This window comes from Erpetoichthys calabaricus, chromosome 18, assembly GCF_900747795.2.
Source record: "Erpetoichthys calabaricus chromosome 18, fErpCal1.3, whole genome shotgun sequence".
Lineage (NCBI taxonomy): Eukaryota > Metazoa > Chordata > Cladistia > Polypteriformes > Polypteridae > Erpetoichthys > Erpetoichthys calabaricus.
Genome location: NC_041411.2, coordinates 2,364,301 through 2,389,376, shown reverse-complemented (window position 1 = coordinate 2,389,376; position 25,076 = coordinate 2,364,301). Strand labels below are relative to the sequence as shown.

General features: G+C 41.2%; 2 protein-coding genes across 4 annotated transcripts in view; one reads left to right on the top strand and one right to left on the bottom strand.

The window, feature by feature from the left end:
- Positions 1-25,076, top strand: part of LOC127526277 (mediator of RNA polymerase II transcription subunit 13-like) — a 257,111-nt gene that overhangs the window by 191,390 nt on the left and 40,645 nt on the right. The window lies entirely within an intron of this gene.
- The window catches only part of tbx5a (T-box transcription factor 5a), a 111,276-nt gene that overhangs the window by 68,602 nt on the left and 17,598 nt on the right, over positions 1-25,076 (bottom strand). Inside the window, exons 1-2 of one of the 3 annotated variants that reach the window (XM_028824748.2) lie at positions 3,434-4,024; positions 698-915 (exon numbers count right to left, since the gene is read on the bottom strand). In XM_028824748.2, the coding sequence (XP_028680581.1) occupies positions 698-886 (189 nt within the window). In that variant the 5' untranslated portion in view covers positions 887-915; positions 3,434-4,024. Of the gene's footprint in view, positions 1-697; positions 916-3,433; positions 4,025-25,076 lie in introns of those variants that run through there. The other 2 variants (XM_028824751.2, XM_028824750.2) reach the window with 2 other exon arrangements.

The following is a 25,076-nucleotide window of genomic DNA, read 5'->3' as shown; positions in this document are numbered from 1 at the left end:
GGCGGTATTACATTCAATTTAAATAAAGTGTTTCCATATATCTCTGTCATTTCATTTAATTCTATTTTGCTGTGTCATCCGTGTTTGTTTTTTTTTCCCAAATAACACTTAATGTTTTTGCCTTCATGTGTTTGTTCCTTGGCGGATTCCTCCAGGAAACTGTAAACTAAATTTGTAACTTTTTAGAGTGAACTTTTCCATGACGTGTGTTGCTCAGAAAGACCCCGTTAGTCCTTGCACACTGTTTTCGTTGCTGTACTTTTTTTAATAATGACGAGGATCTCATAGAAGTCCGGACACAAAGTGAGGCGACGGTCACTAAACGTTTTTCGCCTCGTTAGCTGCACAGTCCCACAATGGAGACATCCTTAAAGCGGTGGCCTGATGATTAACTTGGGGATTCGTGGACCGTCTTCAAGCTAACACGGCACTAATTTACTTGGTGTGACTCCTTAAAATTGTTTTGGACAGATCAGAGTGCTATAGAGTGTCTATTCTAAAATTTAGAAACAAATGACAAGATGGGTACAGTAAAAAAAAAAAAAAAAAAACACGGCCAAGTTACGAGTTTTAAGTGAATTCTGACAGTGTCAAAGTAAACTTGAAAAGTGTGCGAGCCCATAATATAACTTTAAATTACAGTGCATCTTGAAAATCAAAGTAAAACAAACCGTCGGAACATCACTACGACACTCACAAGTGGCACTGCAGGTACAAACGAACACCCCAGAATGCGGCTGACCTGCTGCGTGTACGTCGTCTGTGGCGACGGGGACTTGCTGGCAGCCCCCAGCTGGCTCTCCGCTTTGCTGTCTCCCTGCAGCTCCTTGGAGTCGGAGTCACTAGGGGTGTTGGGAAGTCCGAAGCCTTCCTCGGTGTCCGCCATTCCGGGTCTTCCTTGAGCTGAGATTTCCGCTGCGGGGATAACAGAATATGAGCGTCAATTCGATCTTGACAACAAGCGAGCAATTGTAGAAGTGCTTTAAGAGGACACTTTGAACAATTTAACACGCGCTCTTCACACGAAACAAAAACCACCAACAACGACAAAGTCACACAAAGTGGCGGCACAGCAAAGCGTGTGCGAGTTTAGCGAGGACTGACCGTCGGGCTTCACGAGCGGGGAAACTCCAGGCATCGGGCTCTGCTTCGGCTTATGTTGTTTACTTCTAGTTATGTGTCAAGAAGGGTCTTAAAAAATAAAAAAATAAATAAAAAACAACTGTTCAAAAGTCTGCCACGCACTTACAGCGCCCACGAAGGCTGTTTATGTGCTTATGGAAAATGTCCTTCGAAATGGTCATTCTAACTGTGTTATTTCATAATGCGATCAGTTAAAGTCACTTTACCTGCAGCCAGCTGTTCTACGAAAAAGAAATGTCATCAATAGTGTCTCAAACGATGCAAGTCGCTTTGGATAAACGCGTCAGCAAATAATAATAATAATAATAAAGTTTACTTAGCGCCTCGACACACCAACCTAAGGTCATTCCATACATCCCCATATGTCACAAGTGTCATTGTAATTAAGTGTGTGTGGCTGAAGAAGTGCAACTTTGGGCTTGTTTGGTATCATTTTATTTGATGGCCAAATTAATTTGATTATAAAATACAAACACTTATTAAATTTACAATCATTTCCAGTTTGTTGGAACTTGTTATTGTAAGGAGTTGCTAATCCAGTTTTATACACAACCAAATCGCCAGTCTTGGAATATTCAAATAATAAAAAGCGTTTTTTATGTTTAATTTAACTTGGTACATATTGCTGTTTCTAATCGTACAAATTCATGAGATCATAAGGGAGTTTAATTTTGCCAAATATACATTTTTAGTCTTCAGTATAGGACACATGTTATAGTTGTTATTCCTCTGGAACAGTTGGCTTTATGCACAGTTGTTTTAAATAAATTCTGGTAGTGTCGAAACAACGTTTAAAATTATATATGCATATATATATATATATATATATATATATATATATATATATATATATATATATATATATATATATATATATTCATACTTTTAATATACTTTTAAGCCTCTATATATGTGTGTGTGTGTGTGTGTTGATTCATACATTTTATGAATTTATACACACACACACACAAAATCGTGTATGTATGCATGTAAATACATTTAAAGTGTTAATATAACTGGCGATTTACTAGGAATTGCACTAACATTGCAGTCTGTATGATGTGTTTTGTTTTACAATTTATTTGCCATTTGAAATACTTTTTTGCGGCCTAAATTGTCGTTATATAGAGCTAACAATTATTTCATTTGGAAACAGCTCTATTAATTTAAGTTTATATAAAAAACTAAATGTATAAATGAACATTTACATGTATGTTTATATATATATATATATATATATATATATATATATATATATATATATATATATATCTTCTTTCCACATAAACACTATTAATATTATTTTATTTCTGTCTGTGTATTTAGATTTTAATTTTTCGGTCTACTTAACGCGTGTTCAAACTCATATATATGGTTTCTTTGTATATTAACCTTACATACAAGTCTTCTTTCCACTTTTAAGGGTTACTTTAATTCTGTCTGTGTATTTGAATTTTTTTTTTTGGATTTTTGAAATCTCTTTTTCCGTGGGTTCATAATATTTGTACATAAATTTTCTTTCCGCATAACTCCGTCCGTCTATTTTGATTTGAATTTTTAAATCGGCTTTCCGCGTGTTCAAATGGCTTTGTGAACTGAAAACGTGTTCACGTAAATGCCGTTCTGTTGTATCATTTTGGGTGGGGGGGATTGTGTGTATAAGGAAGAATAAAAAAAAGATGTCACCCCCGCCCTGACGTGACCCCAGCATTATTCTGCACAAACTGAAACATTGGGTGTTTGTGAGAAAAGAGCGGATTTGTAATTCGATTTCAAAGCACTGACCTTTCCCGAGCTAATTAATTGGACATCAAGAAGGGGCTTCATGTACGCTCACAGCAATACAATTTTAGGGGGGGAAAGTCGACTAACTAATACAGCAAAACGTCCAGGGTTGAATTCCAACTGTCCGGTTTCAATCTGCCCATTTTCGAGGTTACTTTTTACAGCGTGATCTTGGCGATTTCGCTGTGTTCTTGTGTCTTACGTGTGCGAACCGCTTTGTTCTGGCAAGCTGAAAACAGAAAACGGTTCTCTCGTTTTATCAAAGGGGTGTCATCCTGTAATTGTGAGAGCGTTCGAGGGGGTCTGTCGGTGCTGAAAAACGGCGAGAAGACAGCAGTGCGACCACCGAGTTCATTGAAAATCCCACACGGAGTGCAGCAGGGTCCGTGCAGGCCCTGCCTTTATGAAGACGCCGAGGGCAGCCACAGTGCACCTCGCCAGCCGGCTGCCACCGAAAAGGACGGCACCGAACATCGCCGTGTGCCCACCGAGCTCCTTAATTTACCTTGTGCAACGAGTCGAGCCGAAGAGCGGCGCAAATCCAGGTCTGTGAACGCGAGGCTTTCCTTTTTTTATTTCGTCTTATGTTTGTAGCAGGAATGCGTACTCCACACTGGATACCCATAGAGCTCCTCAGCGCTGCCTCCAAAGCGTTTCTCTCCCCAGAACACTTCCAGGTTGCCAGGAGATCTCGAAGGAGGAGGGTAAAAAAAGGGGATTCTGACAACGTGATAAGGCCTTCCTTATCTATCTAGTTCGGAAAAAATTCAACCTCTCCAATAGCCGGTGTCCATCCTGTTTCGTGAGAGTTGTGAAGACGGGCGCCTTCCGTCCTAAAAAGAGCGCCTCGATCCCGGGTTAGGCGCTGCAGCAGCCCATTGGGGTAGCCGAGAGTCAGACCGAGTTGTGCGTGCACACATGCGGCATTGAGCCCTGCCTGCTATAGCACAGCACAGCCCAGCACAGCCCGACAATCCAAGTGCTCTGCGAAGTGACGTGGGAGCAGCTCGCTTTCCTTGCTGAGAGCTTAAATCCAACTCGAAACGAATCCTATCTGGAATGGAAGGCATCAGCTCCCCCTCCTCTCACCCTGCGCCCCCCACCCCTCTCTCTCTCTCTCTCTCTCTCTCTCTCTCTCTCTCTCCAGACGTACACCGCCTGCAAATGTCCGCTTGCAACTCTGGGCACCGCCACCCGTCCTCCTTGACGCTTAAACACGATCCTTTTAAAGATGTAAACACATTACATTTTACGTTCAATGCCTCAGAACTGTAAGTCTAAACATTTTGAATGTACCTAAAGATAAACCCCCCGCATGAAGAAACCTGTCGGAGGAATCCCTTTGTGCTGTAAAAGTACGCCGATTCCGATATTATTCACCCAGCATTCATAAATACAGGAATAAACGGAGCGCTACTTTGCCGAATTAGTCGATGGAATGTCCGAGCGCCGAAATGGGAACGCCATAGTGTATACAAGAACTCAGCCTTTTGCAATATTAAAATAATCAAGCCGTCAGGAAAGCAACGGGATTTGTTTTATCTTGCAAAGCCCTCACCCCGTTGCCTGTAAATGTATTATTTTGAGGGTAAAGTTGAACAGGTCAATGTGAGGTAAACAGCCGCGCTGTCTCATTCAGGCCACTGAGGAGAAACAGATTGAGCGTGGATTTTTGATAAGAGCGCAAGTGAAATGACATGGCTTGGATCATCTCGGGCCTCGCCGGGGCCTTTGATTTCAATAAAAAAAAAAGAAAAGCTTTACACAAACTTTCAATAAGTGGAGTTTCGTCTCGGTGGTCAGTCTGGCCGACAAGCAGTGGCTGGGAATGGAGCGCTCCAGATGTTCGTTCGCCGCTTAGCCCCTTTTCTCGTTTCTTGAAGCCCTGGCCAGTCATATTGCAGTTTCTTGAAATCAAATTCAGTTTATCCTTCAATGTAATCGAGTCACTGAGGTGTGCCTGCATGATGCCGTCTTTAATTATACCGTTTTACAAATGCAACTAAGATGATAATCTTGGCGCAAATAAAGAAGAAAAAAACGGATGGGGTGGCGTGAAAACCTCGGACTCGTTGGAGTTTATTTCTTTATTGCTACTTTTTAGAATTTCAATAGACTGGAGCTTTATGATCGTGTGCATTTAGCGGAAAAATGTAATATACACCCTCAGTCGACATCTGAATGACTTTTATTCGCTAGTTCTTAATGTCCAGACTTTAAAGCTTTGGAGCTCCTTAGAACAGAACACGACATGACACACAGATAACAGAAGTTCAACAAACAGTTTATAAAGGAGATGAGCAAATAAAAGTGTGCGCATGTATAGTGTGTATGGCTCATTAGGAAATATGGATTAGAGAATTTGAACATTGGCAAAACATTCATGTTTACCTTATAAACAGCTTAGCACAGTAGATAGATAGATAGATAGATAGATAGATAGATAGATAGATAGATAGATAGATAGATAGATAGATAGATAGATATGAAAGGCACTATATAATAGATAGATAGATAGATAGATAGATAGATAGATAGATAGATAGATAGATAGATAGATAGATAGATAGATACTTTATTAATCCGAAGGGTAATAAAGGAGCTGTGGAAACGACAGCGCCATGTGGCTCATTGTGATATATAAATATGAAGAATATTCCAATATTACCTTTTACATTATAGCCAATACCAAAATAGTACAGTAATAAAGGATATATGCAAATTATTGCGTTTATGTGGCTCATGGTATCGAAGTAACGCGAATATTCCATTGCACAATTAACCTTTTACATTAGAGCGGGTAGCAAAATAGTATAATAAAGGGGATATGCAAATGAGAGCCTTATGTGGCTCATTGTGCTGTATGAATAGGAAAAATTGAATATCCCACTGCAAAATATTACCTTTTACATTATAAACTGTTAAACAATAGTGCACTTTTATACACACATATCCTTTATATGATTCAACATGGCATGTGGATTAGAGAAACTGAATATAGCCTTGCCAAAATTTTATAATTTACATCGTCAATAGTTACCGAATAGTAGTGTAATAACCGAGAACCTTTGTATGAATTACGAAAAACGAAATATACCTTTGCCAAATATTACCCTTTACATTGCAGACCAGCGCACTTGTAAAGGAGATGTGTGAATGGAAGCGTTTCTCTGGTTCATTATGTTGTTTAAATATCATAAATTGAAGATGCCCTTCTGTTGACGTTATAAACTAAATTATAAAAGAGATCTGCAAATGGAAGCTCGTGTCTGGTTCATTATGGTATATGAATAAAAGAAACTGAAGATACCCTCGTGACAAAGTTCCCGTTTACATTACAAACATTTGCATTATAGAGCGCACTTATAAAGGAGATGTGCGAATGGAAGCGTTTTTGTGGTTCGTTATGATATATTAATAAGAGACACTGAAGATACCCATGACAACATATTATCGCTTACATTATAAATAGTAGAGCAATAAACGAGAGCGCTTGTGTGGCTCATTATGGCATATGAGTAAGAGAAATCAAATACACACACTTGACACCAGTTACCGTTTTCGATACTATAGCGCACTTACAAAGGGGGCGTGCAAATGAAAGTGTGTGCACTGTGTGCGGTTCAGCATGGTAATAAATAAAGGAATTGAATTGATCATTACCCGGCATTGACGTTTACATTATAAACAATTGCATAAAAATGTGCAATTATAAAGGAGATGTGCAAATTAAAGCGTGTGTGTGTCTCGTTATGGTATATGAATACGAACCCTTGCCAAAGATTTCCGTTACCGCACGGGCGCCATTTAGTAATAGAATCTTTGCTCCGTTTGCTAAAAAAAATATTTTATTTGAAAGCACTTATATGCTCTTAAGTGTGCAGAGACAAGCCTTCACTCTTAAATAAAGCATTCTTCCTAAAATACGAGCCCTCCTTGTACCGCCGCCGCCTGCGGTGTAGTGTGACGATGGCGTCCATTGACCGCCGGCTTGTCGTGTTTTTAAATGCAAATCTCACCCCGCACATTATTTTGTTGATGTCTTTCACTCGTGTCCCCCACTAACGGTATCGTTTGGTGTGTTACCTCTTCCTATACCACACATGGTCAACAGCCCACCAGTAACTCCATTGAAAAGCGCCAGGCTCTGGAGATACTGGACTACCTGCAAAGCTGACTGATGAATGAGCCGACACCTTTGTGACAAATAGACCGCGCTATAAATAGCTGGCCATATCAGAAGGGAACCAGTTATGTGCAAAAGATAAAAACGGTATTCCGCCTAACGCCAAGATAACATGAAGCCTGCCGAAAGCCAAATAAACCTGAATTGAAAGGTTAACCTCGACCCTCGAACGTTTCAAGAGAGGGTCTGACTGCGAAATATGAACAACTTTGCAAAGACTGAAAAAGCCCCGCAGAGGTAACCGCGTGAATTATTCACATCTGCTCAGGTAACACGAAGAAGGGGGTCCGCCCCGAGAAGTCGCCGCTCGCCGCCACGGCAGGTAAGGTGAACGAGGGTCACAGACGGCCAAGACTGGTCTCGTTGGAACATTTCGTGATACAAGCCTGCTATTGTTAACGGACGAGAGATTTTAACACAAAAGGACACCATCGGAAAAACGGGGCCGAGATGATTTAAGAGCCGACAGGAATCTGGCGAAGGCAGCGGCTTTCCCACGCGCGTGCTTTGTTAGCTCACGAGTGTTCGTTTAGGTGTGTGTGTGTGTGTGTGTGTGTGTGTGAATGCGTGTGCGCAATAATCCGTTGTGCTCTGTTAGTTGCCTGTTTGTTTCTAATGGGGTGGATAGACTGTGACGTGTTGGGCTCCCGTTACCTTCGTCACAATAATGTGAACGATTTCACAAACACCGATTAGTCTGGCCTTTGAGCGATGTCTGAGCTGCACAAATACTACACCCTGGAACTGCTCCATTTTATCCTATGAAAGTCTTAATTGGAGTGTTTTAAAATTGTGAGACTGGCACTTGTCTTCAGAAGCGCTGTTATATTTGTAATAAGTTGAAGTTGTGTATGTGTACGAGTTTCGAATAAACGTTAGAGACGTGGAATACGCGGTCAAGTGTTGTGATGCACAGTACGACCTTCCAAGATCGTCTTGATTTCATTTTGGAAAAATTAAATGAACAAGTTTGAGCGAGCTTTGTGGGGTCCTCCGCAATTGCCCTTATGTCACAAAATAAAAAGGGGGACACGTGGACGGATTGTCAACGCGCGTGTTTGGTTTGTTATTAAGGCGTCGCGCGTGGTTTTCTTTGTATCCTTTTATTCTAACTCGAATTCTTTAGCTTTGGCATCACTTTAGTTGTTTTAAAGGTGCTGTATAAATTACATTTTATAGCGCCCCTAATGCTGAATCGAATACGCGATTAATACGGTCTGACTGTTTGAAGAACTCAGCTTTAGTTCTCAGCTTCCTCTTAAATTGAGTTCAGAACAAGGAGAAATGGCCGTTTAACTGCAGCAACAAAAATATATAAATAAATACATCAATAATATATATATACTGTCTCATAGGTTAATTTAACATTTAAAGTCTATTTTTACCCCCATACTTTGGGACCGAGACGCCCCTAAACACGCATACGTTTCCCTAATATTCGACTTTCTCGCACCCACCAGCAATCTGAAGCACAAATCTGACCGAAGTGCCGTCACCGCCGTACCTTTAACTTGTGCTCACATTATTATTATTATTATTATTCAACAATGCGCAACACAGTCGGCAGGTTTAAATCAACTGTTCTAGCGTCAGAGTTTGTAAGTGACATTATCGGGACGCACTTCAATTCTCGTGTTGTGTAAAGTTTGTTACACTTTTTTTTACAAAATAAATCTTTATGCGCTCACTTTGGCAGTCCAAACATTGCTTTTAAAATCGTTATATTGCTTTTGATAATCCTCACTTGGATATATTAACACGTAAGTTAAATCAAAAATATATCTCCGTATATAGGTAAGGAGAACAGGAGACGCCATGGATTATTTAAAACATTTTAGGATTCATTGCTTTTTAAAGTAGTTTTTATTATGGGTTTTGGTGCACATTTTCTTTACAATAACCTGCCTTTCATTTAATTAACTGTAGTAGCCGATGAGCTCCATTTTCATTCATTTCGTCTTTTTTTTATTTTAGCTACCAGCCCGGTGTGTGAATGTCCTCTTAAACGACACAACGTTTGCAGATATTTGCTGTAACTAATCGGTAGGTTTAATAAGTAGGGAAATCCCCCAAAAAGCAGCTTTAGATCAATGAAGTTTTTAAACAGCAGCAGTTGGGTCTTTTCGGTACCCGCCTGTGAATGCCGTGTGGCACGAGCTCAGTGCGCACCGCTGGCGCTGCTGTTTTGTTGTCCACAATTCCCAGTCGCCCGTCGCTGGGCTTTTCTGTGCAGGGTGGCGTCGTAGCGCCGCGTGGCCGCCATTCGTTAATCTCGTGTGTCTAAACTTAGGCGCAGGGTTCAAGGCGGGGGGAGGGGGTGGGCTATTGACCTTACTTGGAAAAGTCTCAATTCTGCGTGCAGTGTGGACAATTCTACATTGCATGTTCACATGGAGCCCACAGTTGCGGCCATAACAGAATGTGTTTTATGAAAAACGGTGCATTTTGTTAAGAATTCGTGGTGGATGTAAATGGATTCTGAGTAGCCAGAAAACCGCTACGGCCACTTAAGAAACGGCGGTTTCATAATGGCGTTTCACTGGGTTATGTGTCCTCTTGTAGAAGTTTTGCTTGACAGCTGTTTCGTTCTGAGAAGGATCTTTTGCAAGTGAAGTTGGTTCTTTGGGTTTTAAAAACGATTCCTGATACGACATTTTTAATGTGTAGTAGGCAGGAGAGCATGGCGAGGGATCAAGAAAACCTGAACTGTTAGCGACAGAATCAGGAACCTGTTGGGATTTCACAAATCTCTTGTCTGTTCAGGGCTGTCTTTATGTGACTTGTTACAGATCGGTTTTGTTATTCTGGAATCTTCATGTGGCCTCGGGGATGATGTGCCAAATCTCAACGCACGACTATGTAGAATAACGAAAATACAGTGGATGCTGATAGATAGATAGATAGATAGATAGATAGATAGATAGATAGATAGATAGATAGATAGATAGATAGATAGATAGATAGATATGACAGGCACTATATGATAGATAGATAGATAGATAGATAGATAGATAGATAGATAGATAGATAGATAGATAGATAGATAGATAGATAGATAGATAGATAATGTTCTGTGTAAATAAAGTGTATTATTTTTATTACAGATATAAGAAAGGCACTATATAATACACTGCAAAAAACGCAAAAACTAGACGAAATAAATGAATGAATAAATAAATAAATGGGAGTAGATAACAGAAATCACCTTAATAAATATTAAAAAAAACTGAGCTGTCACAAATGGCATAAATGAAAAACTGCTACTTGAGTTTAAATGATCAAATTCGGCCAGTTTCCATATACTGATTTTTTTATATCTACTGACAGTTGAATTAATATCCAAAATTCTTCAAACCACAAGTAACTTCTGTAAGGGCGCACTTTAAAGGAAAACCCAATTGAATTTGCAAGTAAGCGACTGACCAAAACCTTGTTTTCCTCCTCATCTGTTCCGCTCGTTTTAAATGCTGGTTCTGAATTGGTTGCACTTTACTGGGTTGTGTGGTTCCACGATTGCTTCACAAAAAGCCTTTTTATTCTGGGGAAGAGAGATCTTGGCGAATGACGTGGACTTTGTAAAGACTCCTAAATACGCGGACAAAACAGAAATCTTTAACGCATAGTAGGCAGGATACTGGTAAATGGAGCAAATCCAAAGTGCGCCTGTCTGGTTGTGTATGTTTGAGACTCCTTTAAAATCAGGGAGCCGGTGGCATTTTCCAGATCTGCTCGTCGCTGTTTCTGTTGCATGTCACGCGTGTAAAGAAGTCACTTTTTTTTTTTCTTTTCTGAAAGCGTCACGTGGCTGCTGCTTTTTGGAGCCCAAAATGGCTTCCAATGTGGCACCTTTAAGTTGAAGAGTGTAAATGTAATTTATTATTATTATTATTATTTATTATTATTATTATTATTTGGTTTGTGTGCCAGTTTATCCGCTGATTTTTTTGTTTAATTCATTGTGTTTCTGTTGAAATTGTCGTCTCGGATGGCGTGGGGTGGGTGGGCGCTGGCGCGGGGGTGTTTTGTATTTGTTCTTATATAACACAAAAATCTGATATTGTTGATGTATTTTTCTTTTGCTGTATTCTTTTTTCACTTTATCAAAAATTGATCATCAAAATATTATCGCTACTATTAGTAGTATTGAATAGCACTAAGTGCTGATAATAATCATCAGCATCATCTTGATAACAAGGCATGAACAGTCGGGTCTTGTTCAAACAGCGGACGCCTAATGGGAGGATCGGACTCGTACACAGTGTGTGTACATATCGGTGTCCACACACACACACACTCTTAAAGTGTAAATGTAACGCTGGCACTTGTGCTCAGTGTGCGCTAAAGCGGAGCCCCCTTGAATTTCTTTTAAACCGTGGAGAACAATCGCTTACATTAACGACTTATTCAAATTGGAAAGTGCCAAAAGTTTTTTGAGAACTGGAAAAAGGAAAATAACACACACACAGTTGCCGTGAGTTCTCTTCAAACGGTGTAATGGATGGATGAAGGGCTGGTTTATGTGCGCAGTTATTCAATGAGGTCCTCTTGGAGCAGCCGAAGTCCTCCAGACCTTTGTGCCCATCAGGACTGCGTATGTTAAGTGACCCGTCGTAGCGCCATTTTCACGGGTTATGCGCTGAGTGTTAATTTAATGTTGGCCATTTTGCTGTGTACTTTTAACTACGAAAGTATTTTACCTTTAGGTCTTGTCATCATAAAAAATACATTTTGTTTCTTAACTGCCTCATTTTGTAGTTATTTATTTTTCTTATTTTTGTCTTATTCGAAGTATAATTATTTGTTACCCCTCCTCCCTCAGTCCCAATGCCTGTCTCGTGCACGCGTTTCCCAAATTTGTTTTAATCATCAAAAATGTCCTCAGGCGCCAACACGTGAAACTCCCAAGCTGCTAAATTACGGAGGCCAAGTTGCGCCGCAGCGCATTCTTAATTTTAACGGTTTAATTGAACGTTGTTGCAGTTTTGTCTATCAAATGCGATTATTTAAATATCACTGAAGGTTATCACGGAGGGCTTTTTCTTTCTTTCTTTCTTTCTTTTTGCGGCCCAGATGTTCCTAATTGAAATCATACAACACCACGTCTCACATGGGCTCAGTTTACATGCTTACAGACTACATCAATGTTTAAGAAATGACCAATTAAGAATGATTGATTTTAGCAGCTCTGCACCCACCAGCCTTCCTCTAGCAGGTTCAGTCGCCCCCTCTGCCAAGAAGCAGGTCGGCTTCGAGGCTGCAGGACCCTTAAAAGACCCGAGCGGGGGCCCGCTGAAATAAATCTGTGGGCAGGCCAGCGAGCGCCTTTCATTAAGGCAGGAATGGCCGCTTCCTCCCCATTGAGCAAACATGCAAAACGGCCACAGAGATCACTCAGCTGCTGGGTTTGTTTTATTTGAGATGGCATCCTATAGCTTTAATCATAATAAACGGATCTTTAGCCCCGAGGATCAATTTGTCCTCCAATCTTTCTTTCTTACATTTCGATATTATTAATAAAAGCAAAGCAGTTGAGTTGACGAACAATTTGCGGAGGTCACATCATCGTTTGAGAATAAAAAAAATGACGGTGTGTAACTCAAAGCGGAGCACTTCTTTCTTTCTTTCTTTCTTTCTTTCTTTCTTTCTTTCTTTCTTTAATAACGAATGTATAACATTTACGGTGCCCACCTTTACCGCTTCACACGACAGGAGCAAACTGCTCAGGGAGTGGGCACTGGGCTGGCACCGTTGGCAGACACCCTAATGTCCATGTGGGCGAAGCAAAAGAACGACAGTCCATTGGAGCCTTCACCCCCTTCATTTTATTTTTCACTTTTTTAGTTTCTATAATCCTTTAGGTGGCCACTATGATGGAGGTCCTTAGATTAGATTGATCAGAAAGTCATTTTCTAACCCGCTTAGGCCAGAACGGGGTCGCGGTGCCGGAGCCTGTCCCAGCCGGCAAAGGGCGCAAGGCAGGAACACATGATTGATTTATTTAGATATTAGATTTAGATATTAAATTTAGATCGCTTATTAAATCTCAAAGGGGAACTGAGATTCTTACCGCAGCAAAAACATGGAATACCAATATAGCGCCAGAAGATTATAAAAGCTAATAAGAAATAGTGTGCTAAAATATCTGCACGCTGTACTCGTCTTCTAACAACTGATTCTTGTAGTCCGGACCTTCGTTTTTTTTTCCTGTCTGGAAAAGTCGAGCCGTTTAACGAGGCGTGTAGTGTCAGGTACAGCAAATCACGGCGGCCTTTGAAACGGACGCCCGACCTTCTTGTCTTCTTGAATTTTTGATTGCACGTCTCTCATGTGTAAAGGAGCGACTGTCTACCGCCAGATTATTTATTAATGATTCCAAACGAGATAAGCTGATAATGCCGCAGCGAATTAAGAAGAGCTCGCTGCGCAACAATGCATATTTCATACACGAGATCGTCGTTACAGCCTGCTTTTATCCAGAGTGTGCAATGTTTTATTTATTTCTTTTCATTGGATTTTTTTCGCCAATGGTGTTACATTTCTTTCAGAAAAAAAAAATCTTGCGCTTTTAAAGTGAGGATTAAAACGAAAACACCCAGCAAGAGCGCAAATACACAAAATAAACCGAAAAAAATAAAACCATTGGGGCAAATTGTCGACGGAATCGCCAAGGCGCGTGCAGTGCTGATGAAGTTCAAGTGAACCTTAAAAGTTTCAAAATGGAAAGACGATTTCAGCACACACTTGCCTTGTTAGCTTAGGCGATTTTGCTGCATGCGTGATCTAAAATGTCAGTTGCTGTTGAGCCCAAATTTAAAACACAACGAGCTGAGCAGTTCAGTTTGTATTTAAAGTTACTGCATCAGTGATCACTTTCTTTCTTTCTTTCTTTCTTTCTTTCTTTCTTTCTTTCTTTCTTTGCATATAAATTTTTATATACAACTCACTGGTCAACGGCGGCGTGTTTTCATGTCGATTGGTAAATGCAAGTAAGAACTTCACTGGATTCCATACACGTCCCAAAATCGGACTAAGAAATTTTCTGGTGTCCTGCTAGACAAACATCAAAAAGAAACTGACCGGAACAAAAGAATCGCCGACCATTAGCTTTGTGGTAAACAGGCTGAAGTCATGTTGAGCAACCTACAGCCACACGAGCTTTAGCGGAAAAAATAATAGTAAAAGCACAGACTATATATATATATATGAATCATGCCGAAATCTCTGTTTGAGAAGCCTAGGCAAAAAAGGGCCCCTATATAAATATGGGAGATATTCGGAAGAAGATATATATTTCACATACATACGTATATACACAGACTTACACACACACACACACACACACACATATATATATGTACCCATGCATATACACGCACGCGCGCGCGCACTGTGTGTCACTCTTCAAGTGTGTGCCTGTGTTTGTCATTTTCTAACCCGCTTAATCCAAAACAGGGTCGCGGGTACTGGAGCCACTTCCAACTAGCACAGGGTGCAAGGCAGGAACAAACCCTGGGCAGGACCAGCGCCTGCACTCTTAAAAATGAAGGTGCCAGAGTGAATCTTCAGAGTGGTGCCATGCAAGAACCATTTTTGGTTCCTGAAAGACCCATCCACATGAAGTTTCCAGAAAGAACCTTAATTTATTTAGATCCATAACAGGCTCAATACAGTAAATAATCATAGAAAGATGGTATCAGGTTTGTGAAATACCAGTGGTCCATGATTTTAAATTAAAAGTCATCTTTTATGTGAACTAAGTGTTTTCAATCAAAAGTGAAACATTATTTATTATTATTTTTTTACAATTTAATAAGCATTTCATGCGTGATGGCATACAATAACACAGGCTCAGTTCAGGTTTTCTTAATAAGCTGCTGTCCTGATAGGTAGCCTAACATGCATTAAAAGACTTCTGTTTCCAATCCCAAACATATTAGTTTATTTTTCGAAGCGCAAAGAACCCTTCAGTAGAATGAAATGCTGCTTGGTCAAGCAAATAGTTCAGCAAAGAACCGAATAAACAATCATAAAGTCTCTTTACAAGGCCTGGATTTTTAAGAGTGTGCTACGAAGAAAAGAAACAACAAACGTGTGTTCCTTCTTCATCCAATTTCACACTCCTGGTCTAATTAAAAAAATGCCCACATATACCACGTTGTCTGAATGAGACCCCCGACTACTTTTAGGGTTCAAAATCCGGGAAAGGCGCTGTGTGTTTGACCAAAGTGATTTGTCACATCACCAACTCATTGTCGGAGAAACAGATTTTTCATTGTTAATTTTATCATTATTTATTCGTGTTTTTTTTTTTTTTTTGTCAAAACTATTCCTTGTAAGAGAAGGACTGCCATTTGCCAAGTGTCTTCTGCTGCCGATTCATATTTGACGAATCGATCTGCCTCAAAATGGCTTAGCCGGCTGCTGCTGCGAGTACACGTGTGTGACGAGTATACATAACGTGTGTGTGTGTGTGTGTGTTGGCTTTACTTTTCAAATATCAAGTTAAAGGCAAAACCGCTACCGCGTATGTATGACACGTTCATGAAGTCCTCGTCGTTACCTTCACGATCGAAAGAGAATTTGGAGCCGCTCGTGTGCTTTCATCCTACTGAATATTCACTTCACGGCTGTGAATGAAATTTTAAGAAAGCTGCGCTCCATGGGTTTTTGTGTGGAAAAGAAAGTTTCAATTGTGCGATTTATCATCCACACTTTTCGAGTTTATGTTGCTTTATTACGGCGATAATGTATTGAAAACCTCAATAATACAGTTCTCTTTCTTTCTTTGTATTTTCGGGATTCATTCTCTTCTTATAAATAACAGGACGTTTCTGAATTGTGTGTTTTTTTAATGAATCCTATTTTTTTCTGGAAAGCAGTTTGATTTTTTTTTCCACTTAAACATTGACGGAAGGTGAGTTGTAGTGCCGACATCGAGTCGATAAAATTACAGATTGTTAAGATTTAAAGTAATAATAACAATAACAATAATAATAAACTGTTCTAGACTTTCAAAAAATTAAAAATGTTTTCAGAACGAGCTTTTTTAATTTGCACAAATTAGTCTTGGATTTAAAGAAAAGTAAAAAATGCATCGCATCCAAGCAAATCGGCCGCTTTTTAGTCTGCTTGAATGACTCGTGAAGTTCTTTTTTGTTTCTGCGTTGAACGCACTGAAACTCTAAAATAAACTCTTCTGTACATTCCATTATATTAGATTAGTTCTTTATTCTCAGTTAAATTAATACATAATATTTTATAATAATACTAATAGTACTATTTATAATAATAGTAATGATAATAGTAATATTACCTTTTAGTAGCAGTAGTAGTAGTAGTAAATATTATTTTAGAATTATAATTATTATATATTATTATTATTGTAATATTATTTCTACTACTAAAGGACAGTAATATTTAATACTAGTACTACTAGTACTATAAATAATAATTTAACTACTACTATTACTATTACTACTACTACTAATAATAAAGTATTATTATTATTATTATTATAAGACCAAGAGGTTTCTATTGTCACATGCAACGCGCGAGCGTATACTGAAATCTTCGGCCACAGTTGCAGCACTCGACACCCTAAGAATGACAAAGCGAAAACGGGATGTCGGACATTTTTTGCGAAGTTATTACAAATAAAATAACTCAAATATCACATCGACACCCATCAATACAGCGATCAGAAAGTCGCGCTCAGTGTCACACGGAAAGGCCCTTGTGCAGAAAAAAAGGAACAGAAAGAAAGAAACTTCAAACTCCCCAACTTAACAAAACACTCAAAAAAGTTCGTCGCAGCCCAAATGTGACAGAAAATGCTCAAGATGGCGGGGACTCGTGTCCTTCAAGTGATGTTTTACATTTTTATTCGAGTTAAGTTCGGCCTGTTAATTGTTCGCGCGGCACTGTCATCGTTCAGTAATACGATCTGTGATTATTTTTGTAGTTATTAATTAAAAGTTGTTCTTCTTGTTGTGATGATGTTGATAATTCTTTTTCTTGTTGTGCTATTATTATTATTATTATTGTCCCCCAGCTGCGCTTTTCACGTGTTCCCTTTTGACGAGGCCTCCCCGCCGGGTCCGATGCGGTGGATGAACTGATTTTTATTTATTTATTTAAACTAAATGGCCCAGTTAAACTATTTATATTTGCGGTCGTTGACGGACTGGTACTGTTTCGGTCTACTGGTTTATTTCTTTCCGTTTTAGGAGTCATCGCCTTCCGTTGTCGAGCAGACCGAGGAGATTCTCAGACGCCCCGAGTAACCCTCGTGAGTTCCGTTAACGTTCCCGCCTACTTCAGGGCTATGACGGGAGACTCGGCGGCTTCTTGGCAAGTGACGCGCGAGTGTCCTTCATTTTCACGGGTAGCGCAGGATATCAAGGCGCCGTGCTCGCTCGCTCGCTCGCTGCTGCTGCTGCCATTTCACGTTTCCACGTTTGTTGTCCATCTTAACGACTTGATGCCAATTTTCCTCCGTGAGTTCCCATGGCGCTATAATACGCAGCGCCTTCACTGCCAGTCAGGAAGCAGATGACAACACTGTGTTTGCGATGAACCCATCAGAAGTCTTTGTGACTTTAACAGCCTTGGGCCACTCAGGTCACCTAAGGTCACGATAATTGGGGACGCCACTGAGGTGGGAAGTCATGTGAACCATTTGTGAAAATGGGGAAGGGGGGTCCTTAAAACACTGCAGACTGACCATTGAGAATGTGAAGTGCTGCTGCACAGTTGTGGCAGCAGGCCCATCATACGGTGAGTACATTTTCACGTGGAGTGACCAATAAGCCCGTCATCAAGTTTAGGTAACAGACCAACAGCCTCCAACGAGACGCGACCGATGGCCTCACTAACCTGAGCAGAACATGCAGGCCTTACAAAGGAAACAACTCGAGCTGCGCACCACACGTCCGGCTGCAGCGCTGACCACCATACGGCCATCAGACACTTTGAGAAAACGGTTCTGCTTCTTCTACACCAGGACTGTGTGCCACTTTGACAAAGGAGCATCAGACCGCTGGCGTCTCTTACACAAAGTGTGAGGAGGACGCTTGATGGCTTTTTCAAGGGTCCGCTTCAGCGGTGAATGTGAAACAGCACGCAGCGTCATGTCTTATGAACGACACATTTCCGATATTGATCTCCTTTTATTTCCACTTTTTCTTCCAAATTGGCTGCCTTTTGTTGAAACACAAAAAAACGTGTCCAAGGATTCTTGTGAACGAGCAGGAAAAGGATCTGCAGATGATGAGCCATCAGCATAGTCAGCTGAAGCAAGGGGTCCACACCAGGAGAGCAGGAACGGGCTGGAGCCAAAACAGAAGGGCAGACGTTGATCTGAAGTGCAAAACAAAACCGAGTGGAGAGCACAGAAGACAAAGCTTGAACTAGAAAGTAACTCCGCAACAGAAAGGTTTTGACAAGAACTTGGAGTGAGCGTTTTGTACCTTCAGCAGGCACTCAAGCCCCTTCACGTTTGTCACGTTTTTTGTGTTGTTGCAGCCTCCTGCTAAAATCATTTCATTTTTTTCCCCTCATCAAGCAACACTCAGCACTCTGGAGTGACAAAGCGAGCCCAGGGTTTTGGACAGTTTTGACAATTTATTCAACATCCCATTGACCCAAGGAGTCAGACCCTTAGCTATAACCCTTGACATTCTCTTGGTCGTTGTTGAGATGTTTCTGCACCTTGTTTGGAGTCCTCCTGTGGTGAATTCACATTTAGGAGAGGCACCCTGACCTGTTTGTAGAAGGTCCCATAGTTGGGCAAAAGCCAAACCGTGACGTTGAAGGAATTACCTGCAAGAGTGCAGAGACAGGGAAAGGCTGCAACAGCGAATGTGCCTGAGAGTACAGTGGCCTCCAAAAAGTTCTAAGTACAGGAAGGTTGGAACAACCACGACTCTTCACCAGAGCTGGCCACCCGACCCAACTGTTGGTAAGCAAGGTGACCATGAACTGATGATCACTCTGACTGAGCCGTATGGAGATGGGAGACATTTCCAGAAGATCTCCCATCACTGCAACACCACACCCACCGCTCTTTTTGGCCGAGTGACCAGACAGCAACCTCCCCTCAGTATAAGAAGCCGACCTGCAGGACTCTTACACTCTGAGAAACGAGATTCTCTGATCCGATGGAACCAAACCCCAACTGTCTGGCCTCAATTCAAAGTGTCACGTCTGGAGGAAAGCAGGCAGGACTCATCAGGTGGCACCATCAGGGCCTGGGAGACTCGTCAGCGCCAGGAGAAAGCTGATCAGAGCAAAGTAGAGAGGCGTTCCTTAAAGAGAACTCAAACTGGGCCGGCGGTTCACAAAGCCAAGACAAGACAGGAGTGGCATGGGGGCAGTTCTGTGGGTACCCTGGAGCTGCCCAACCAGAACCCGGAGCTGCACCCGATCAAACGTCTCTGGAGAGACCTGGATATGGCTGAACACCGACGGCCTGCAGAGGAGAACGGCATGAAAATCCTCAAGTGCAAGTGTCTGGTACTTCTGGACACAAACCCCAAGGAGACGCCAGCCACCATGTCGTGCCAATGTCAGATTTCAGATTTTTATTTTTGAATACATTTGCACAAATTTATCAAATCCTGTTTGTCATTCTGGGGTACCGAGTGTTGATTTAGGAAGGGAACAAATGAACTGAAATGATTTTAACAGAAGGCTGCCACCAAGCAAAACGTGCAAAACATGAAGGGCTCTGAAGATTTGCTGAACATCGTTATGTCTGTGATGTCATCCGTGTGATGATCGTCATCACGTAACGGGAACAAAAATATTAAATTGAGTTCAAATAAAAAAATAAACAGCAGTGCATGGAAATAAAATCATAAAACACACAAAAGCACACATATAGCAAAGTGTGAATGCGACACATTCAAGGGAGAAAATTCTCCTGGGCTTTGTATACCTCTGTGCTGGTGTGTGCAGCCCGGCGTGGACGGAGAAAAGTGCAAACGTGCAATTGAAGTAAAAAAACAACAATACGTTTAATCCGGGTGATGACCTTCAAGCCCCATCCCTAATCTGGACGGTTCATACTTTGCATGTGTGCTCCTGCGCAGCCAAAGGTGTAGAGAACACTGCAGGGCCAATTGTTTCAACTGTCGACTGGAAACGGGCCGGCAACGCTCATATCAAAAATTATCTCACAGACTACAAGAAGCGAGATCTGTCTAGAGCGAGCACAGATGTTAACTCTTGATGCCTATTTTTAGGACGTCACTGCACACTGGGGAGATTCTGAAGGACCAGAAAATGGCAAATATTGTCCTGTTCTGTAAAAAGGGTGACCGGGCAGATCCAATCAACTACGGGCCAGTAAGGTTAACGTCATCACAGGAAAATGAATGGAAGGAATTATTAAGGAGAAAATGGAGCAGCACATGGCAAGAGCAGGAGTTTTACTGAAGAGTCAGCAGAAGATGGAGGCCGTGTTTTACTAACATGCTGGAATTCCATGAGGAAGCTACTGAAGTATTAAAAACAGAGTGGAGCACATGATATTATTTATCTGGGCCTTCAGAAAGCATTTGATAAGGTGCCACGTCAGAGGGTGGGCATCAAACTTAAAGAAGTGGGAGTTCAGAGTGTGGGGTTGTAGATGGGTGCAGAATTGGCTCAGACACAGGGAGCAGAGGGTGATGGTGTGAGGAACCTCATCAGAACTGGACGATGTTAAGAGTGGTGAGCAGCAGGGGGCAGTGCTGGGGCTGCTGTTATTTTTAATACTAGGGGGCATTGCCCCCTCTTCGCTTCACTCGGCAACCTCCAGGCAGGAGCTGCACACTAGTCACTCCGTGGGTCTGACATCTGCGGATGTCCAATTTAAACAGATTGTTCATTTCATGGGAATTGTTACATATGCATAATAGAACTATTTTATATCACAGCGAGTAGTTAACCTTATTAAAAAATAGTAAAACGTAATAAATTGAAAGTAAATTATGTTTCATGTTGCGTTAGAGGTATTCATGCATTATGCGATTTCTTTCTGTTTGGGTTTGAAATTAACACGCAAGTACTTTTTAAACTTTTACCGTTAAATTTCAGTAAATACAATTTTTGGAATCCACTTTTCTTCAGTGTCACATTGAATGTTGATTCCGTGTTTGGACTTTCATCGTGACAACGCTGAGTGAGTGAATTTCGTTTCTTCCTCTCTAATAAATAAAACGACTTTTTCGAATGTCTGTCCCTGTGATTTGTTAATTGTCTCACTAAAAGCTCTTCTAACGGGAAACGCTAAACGTTTTAATACAAATGGCATATCACGATCTCCTTCGGTGTCTCATGTTAGGTGGACTCCATGACCTTTCTTGTCGCCTGTTAAAACTGTACACGTCAGAATTGTTTGACTAATTTTCAGTACAACTAATCCTGTCCTATTGCACAGCCCATCACTCAGACATCAATTACGTAATAACATTACGATACGTCCTTCTGTCAACGGTAATTCGGCCGGTGGAAGACCAGACGGTGTTAACGGTTGTAGATATTCTTTGTGATATTGTAAGTTGATGATTTCATCTTCCTCATCCTCACCACTGACTGTCTCAGCAGAGTCTATTGATACACATTTCACCAGTTTGCCGTGTAACTGATCGACTATTTTCGTGTTAATTCGTTTGACTTCATCGTTTCTCGGTGCTAGGGTTGCCCGTGTACTCGTGTCTTCTGTTGATAACCCTTCAGGTCGTAGTTCTTCAATAAGATTTGGACATCATACGTCTACTTTTATTAGGAGATTTTGAATTTTAAAGTTGCCAATGTCTAGTAGCCAGAGAGCAAAATCAACTGAATCTTGATCTGCTCGCATATTCTTTTGTCATTTGAATTGTTGGAACAAAGACCATAAAGGCCCACTTATCGTAAATCTGCCGTCGGCCTCCTTTCTTGACTTGATGAAAGTCGCCCCCCAGTATAAAGGTTTTACCCTCAAACGACTGATTGGAACCAAAAACATCCCGAAACGTTTTGTCAGTTACCTTTAATACTGTTTGTAGGATCATTGATGCTTCGTCCCAAATAAATATTGTGGTCTTTTGCGTTTCTTCTTCTTTTTCCATTTCAATGTAACATTTTCTTCTGTGATATTTAAAGGTAAGTTTTGTGAGCTATTTTACCGTACGGAGTAAGAACTGCTGCTCTACCTGTCCACGCTATTGATGCAATAATAATAATTCTTTACATTTATATGCGCTTTTCTCACTACTCAAAAGTGCTCAATGCAATGTTTTTGTATAAGTGTTTGCAAAAATTTATAAGAGCTGAGAGCGCAGGAAGTGTGTCTGACAAAAGCAAACATTCACACGAATGAGAGGTGAGAGGACCGCGGGCGTGGGCCGTGAACTAGAAATGGCTGAGAGGAGGGCAGGACTTGAAAAAATCTCTTAGTGATCGTCTCGTCTCAAGAGTTTCTTTTATAACAGAGACATTTAAGTGATTTGGATAGGAATCTAAGTAACAAGCTGGTTAAGTCTGCAGGTGACACCAAGCTAGGTGGACTGGCAGATAATCCTGATTCCATTGAATCATCAAAGAGGGACCTGGACAGCACAAAGAATTGGGCAGATGAGATTTAATGTCAGTAAATGTAAATTAAGACACGTAGAAGTAAAAGTGTTAGGTTTGAATACACAATGGAAGGTCTGAAAATGGAAAGTATCCCTAATGAGAAGGATTTAGAAGTCGTAGTGCACTGGCAGGCAGTGTTCAGAAGCCATTAAGAAGACTCACAGGGTGTCAGGTTATATAGCGCCTTGAAGTCTGGAGTACAAGTCCCAGGAGGGTCTGCTCAGCTTTATAACACACTGGTGAGGCCTCATCTGGAGTACCGAGTGCAGTTTGGGTCTACATAAAGACATAGCAGCGCTAGAGGTGGTCCACAGAAGAGCGACTAGGCTGATAACAGGGGGCTACAGGGGGTGAGAAAGATTAAAAGAGCAGAGATGAAGAGGAGACCTGACTGAAGTGTTTAAAATGGTGAAGTGAATTAGTGCAGTGGATCGAGACGGTGACTTTAAAATGATTCTATCAAGAACACGGGGACACAGTTGGAAACTTGTGAAGGGTTCATTTCACAGAAACATTAGGACGTTTTTCTTCACACACAGACCCACAGATACATGGAATAAGTGACCAAGTAGTGTGGTGGACAGTAGAACTATAGAGACTTTCAGCACTTAACGTGATGTTATTTTGGAGGATTTAAGTGAACCGGACAGGCGAGATTTGTTGGCCTGCATGGCCTATTCTCGTCCAGCTTGTTCTGATGTTGTAGTGTTCTATTGTTCTATTGTTGGCATGGAGCTGGACAGTTTAACATCTGTGGCAGAGCGAAGGGCGCTCAGTAGGCTCCTATCAATTATGGAGAATCCACTGCATCCACTAAACAGGATCATCTCCAGACAGAAGAGCAGCTTCAGCGACAGACTGCTGTCACCATCCTGCTCCACTGACAGATTGAGGAGATCGTTCCTCCCCCAAACTATGCGACTCTTTAATTCCACCCGGGGGGGGTAAACGTTAACATTTAACATTATACATAGTTATTGTCTGTTTTTTCACCTGCATTATTATCATTCTTTAATTTAATATTATTTATTGTATCAGTATGCTGCTGCTGAAGAATGTGAATTTCCCATTGGGATTAATAAAGTATCTATCTATCTATCTATCTATCTATCTATCTATCTATCTATCTATCTATCTATCTATCTATCTATCTATCTATCTATCTATCTATCTATTTAGTGTCATTGATCATATGATGGAAAAGTGCAATCTTGCTTAAGAAGACAAAGCAAAGGGCTGTAGTAAACATTTGAATACGTCGAGTCACCGAGTGAAGCTCATTGCTTGTTTGGCGCAGCACTTGCTTGGCCCTTAATGCAGAAGCGCCGCGTGTTAGAGTTGCACCCAGTTTTGGTTCAGCCAAGTGCAGCATGTGCAGCGCAGCTCAGGATTGTCGCTGACAGGCTGGAGAACGGAACGTCTGGTGCCACGGCCTGAGAGAAAGAGGAGGTGATAAGGGGGTACATTAATTTGGGGTTTGAGAGACAAGCAAAAGGGGGCCAAGTCTGGTTAGAAGGATTTCAAGAAGGAAGCGATTGTTGGTATTTCTTCTGTCTTTCTCTGTGTAACGTCCTGTTGATGTCTACCTTGCCTTTTTTTGTTGACGGTTACCATTTCTGTTTGTTGCTCGCGTGTTCTTTCAAATTCCTTTGCTTAGGTTTTAAAGATGAATAGCGGCCCATGAGGCGGGCACAGTATTGTCTGGGTGACCTTTGCACGCTCTCCCTGTGCCTCCATTTGTCCTCCTCTGCACACTCCGGGTTAAGTTAGCCGGTGACTCCGCTGTGTATGTGAGGGGGGCTTTGCTATAAGCTGGCATCCCATCCTCAGGTACTTCCTGCCTTGTGCCAAGTGCGGTCAGGGTAGCCTGTGGCCCCCCCATGACCCTGAACTGGATGAACTGGGTTGCGTATTAATATTTGATTTTATGCATGTTTTGTGAAAGTTGGGGTTTTTGGATCAGCAAATCAAGTTTTTGTTGTTATATTTTTTTATTTTGCGCTTCTTGTGAACAGCTGATTTTGGCGACCATCTTGTCTTTACTGTTTACGAGACACGCATCACGTGACCCTGATCATTGCATTAGCGCTACAATTATGTGACGGTTTCAGCATTCACTAACCCATGGTGGATGAAGCAACATTCAGTTTAGCGTAGTTAAGTTACTGCATTTCTGAGTATTTTCTACTGCCAGGTTGGTTTTTGGTCTCCTGTCTCCCACTCATGTCCTCAACATTTGACAAAGAGGAAGAGAACATTCAGCCGTTTGTGGCTCGTTTGTTTAGCTAATATCTCAGCTGTCCCCGTATCTCATCCAGATCCTTCTTGAAGGTTCTCAAGGTTTCTGATGTAAACCCCA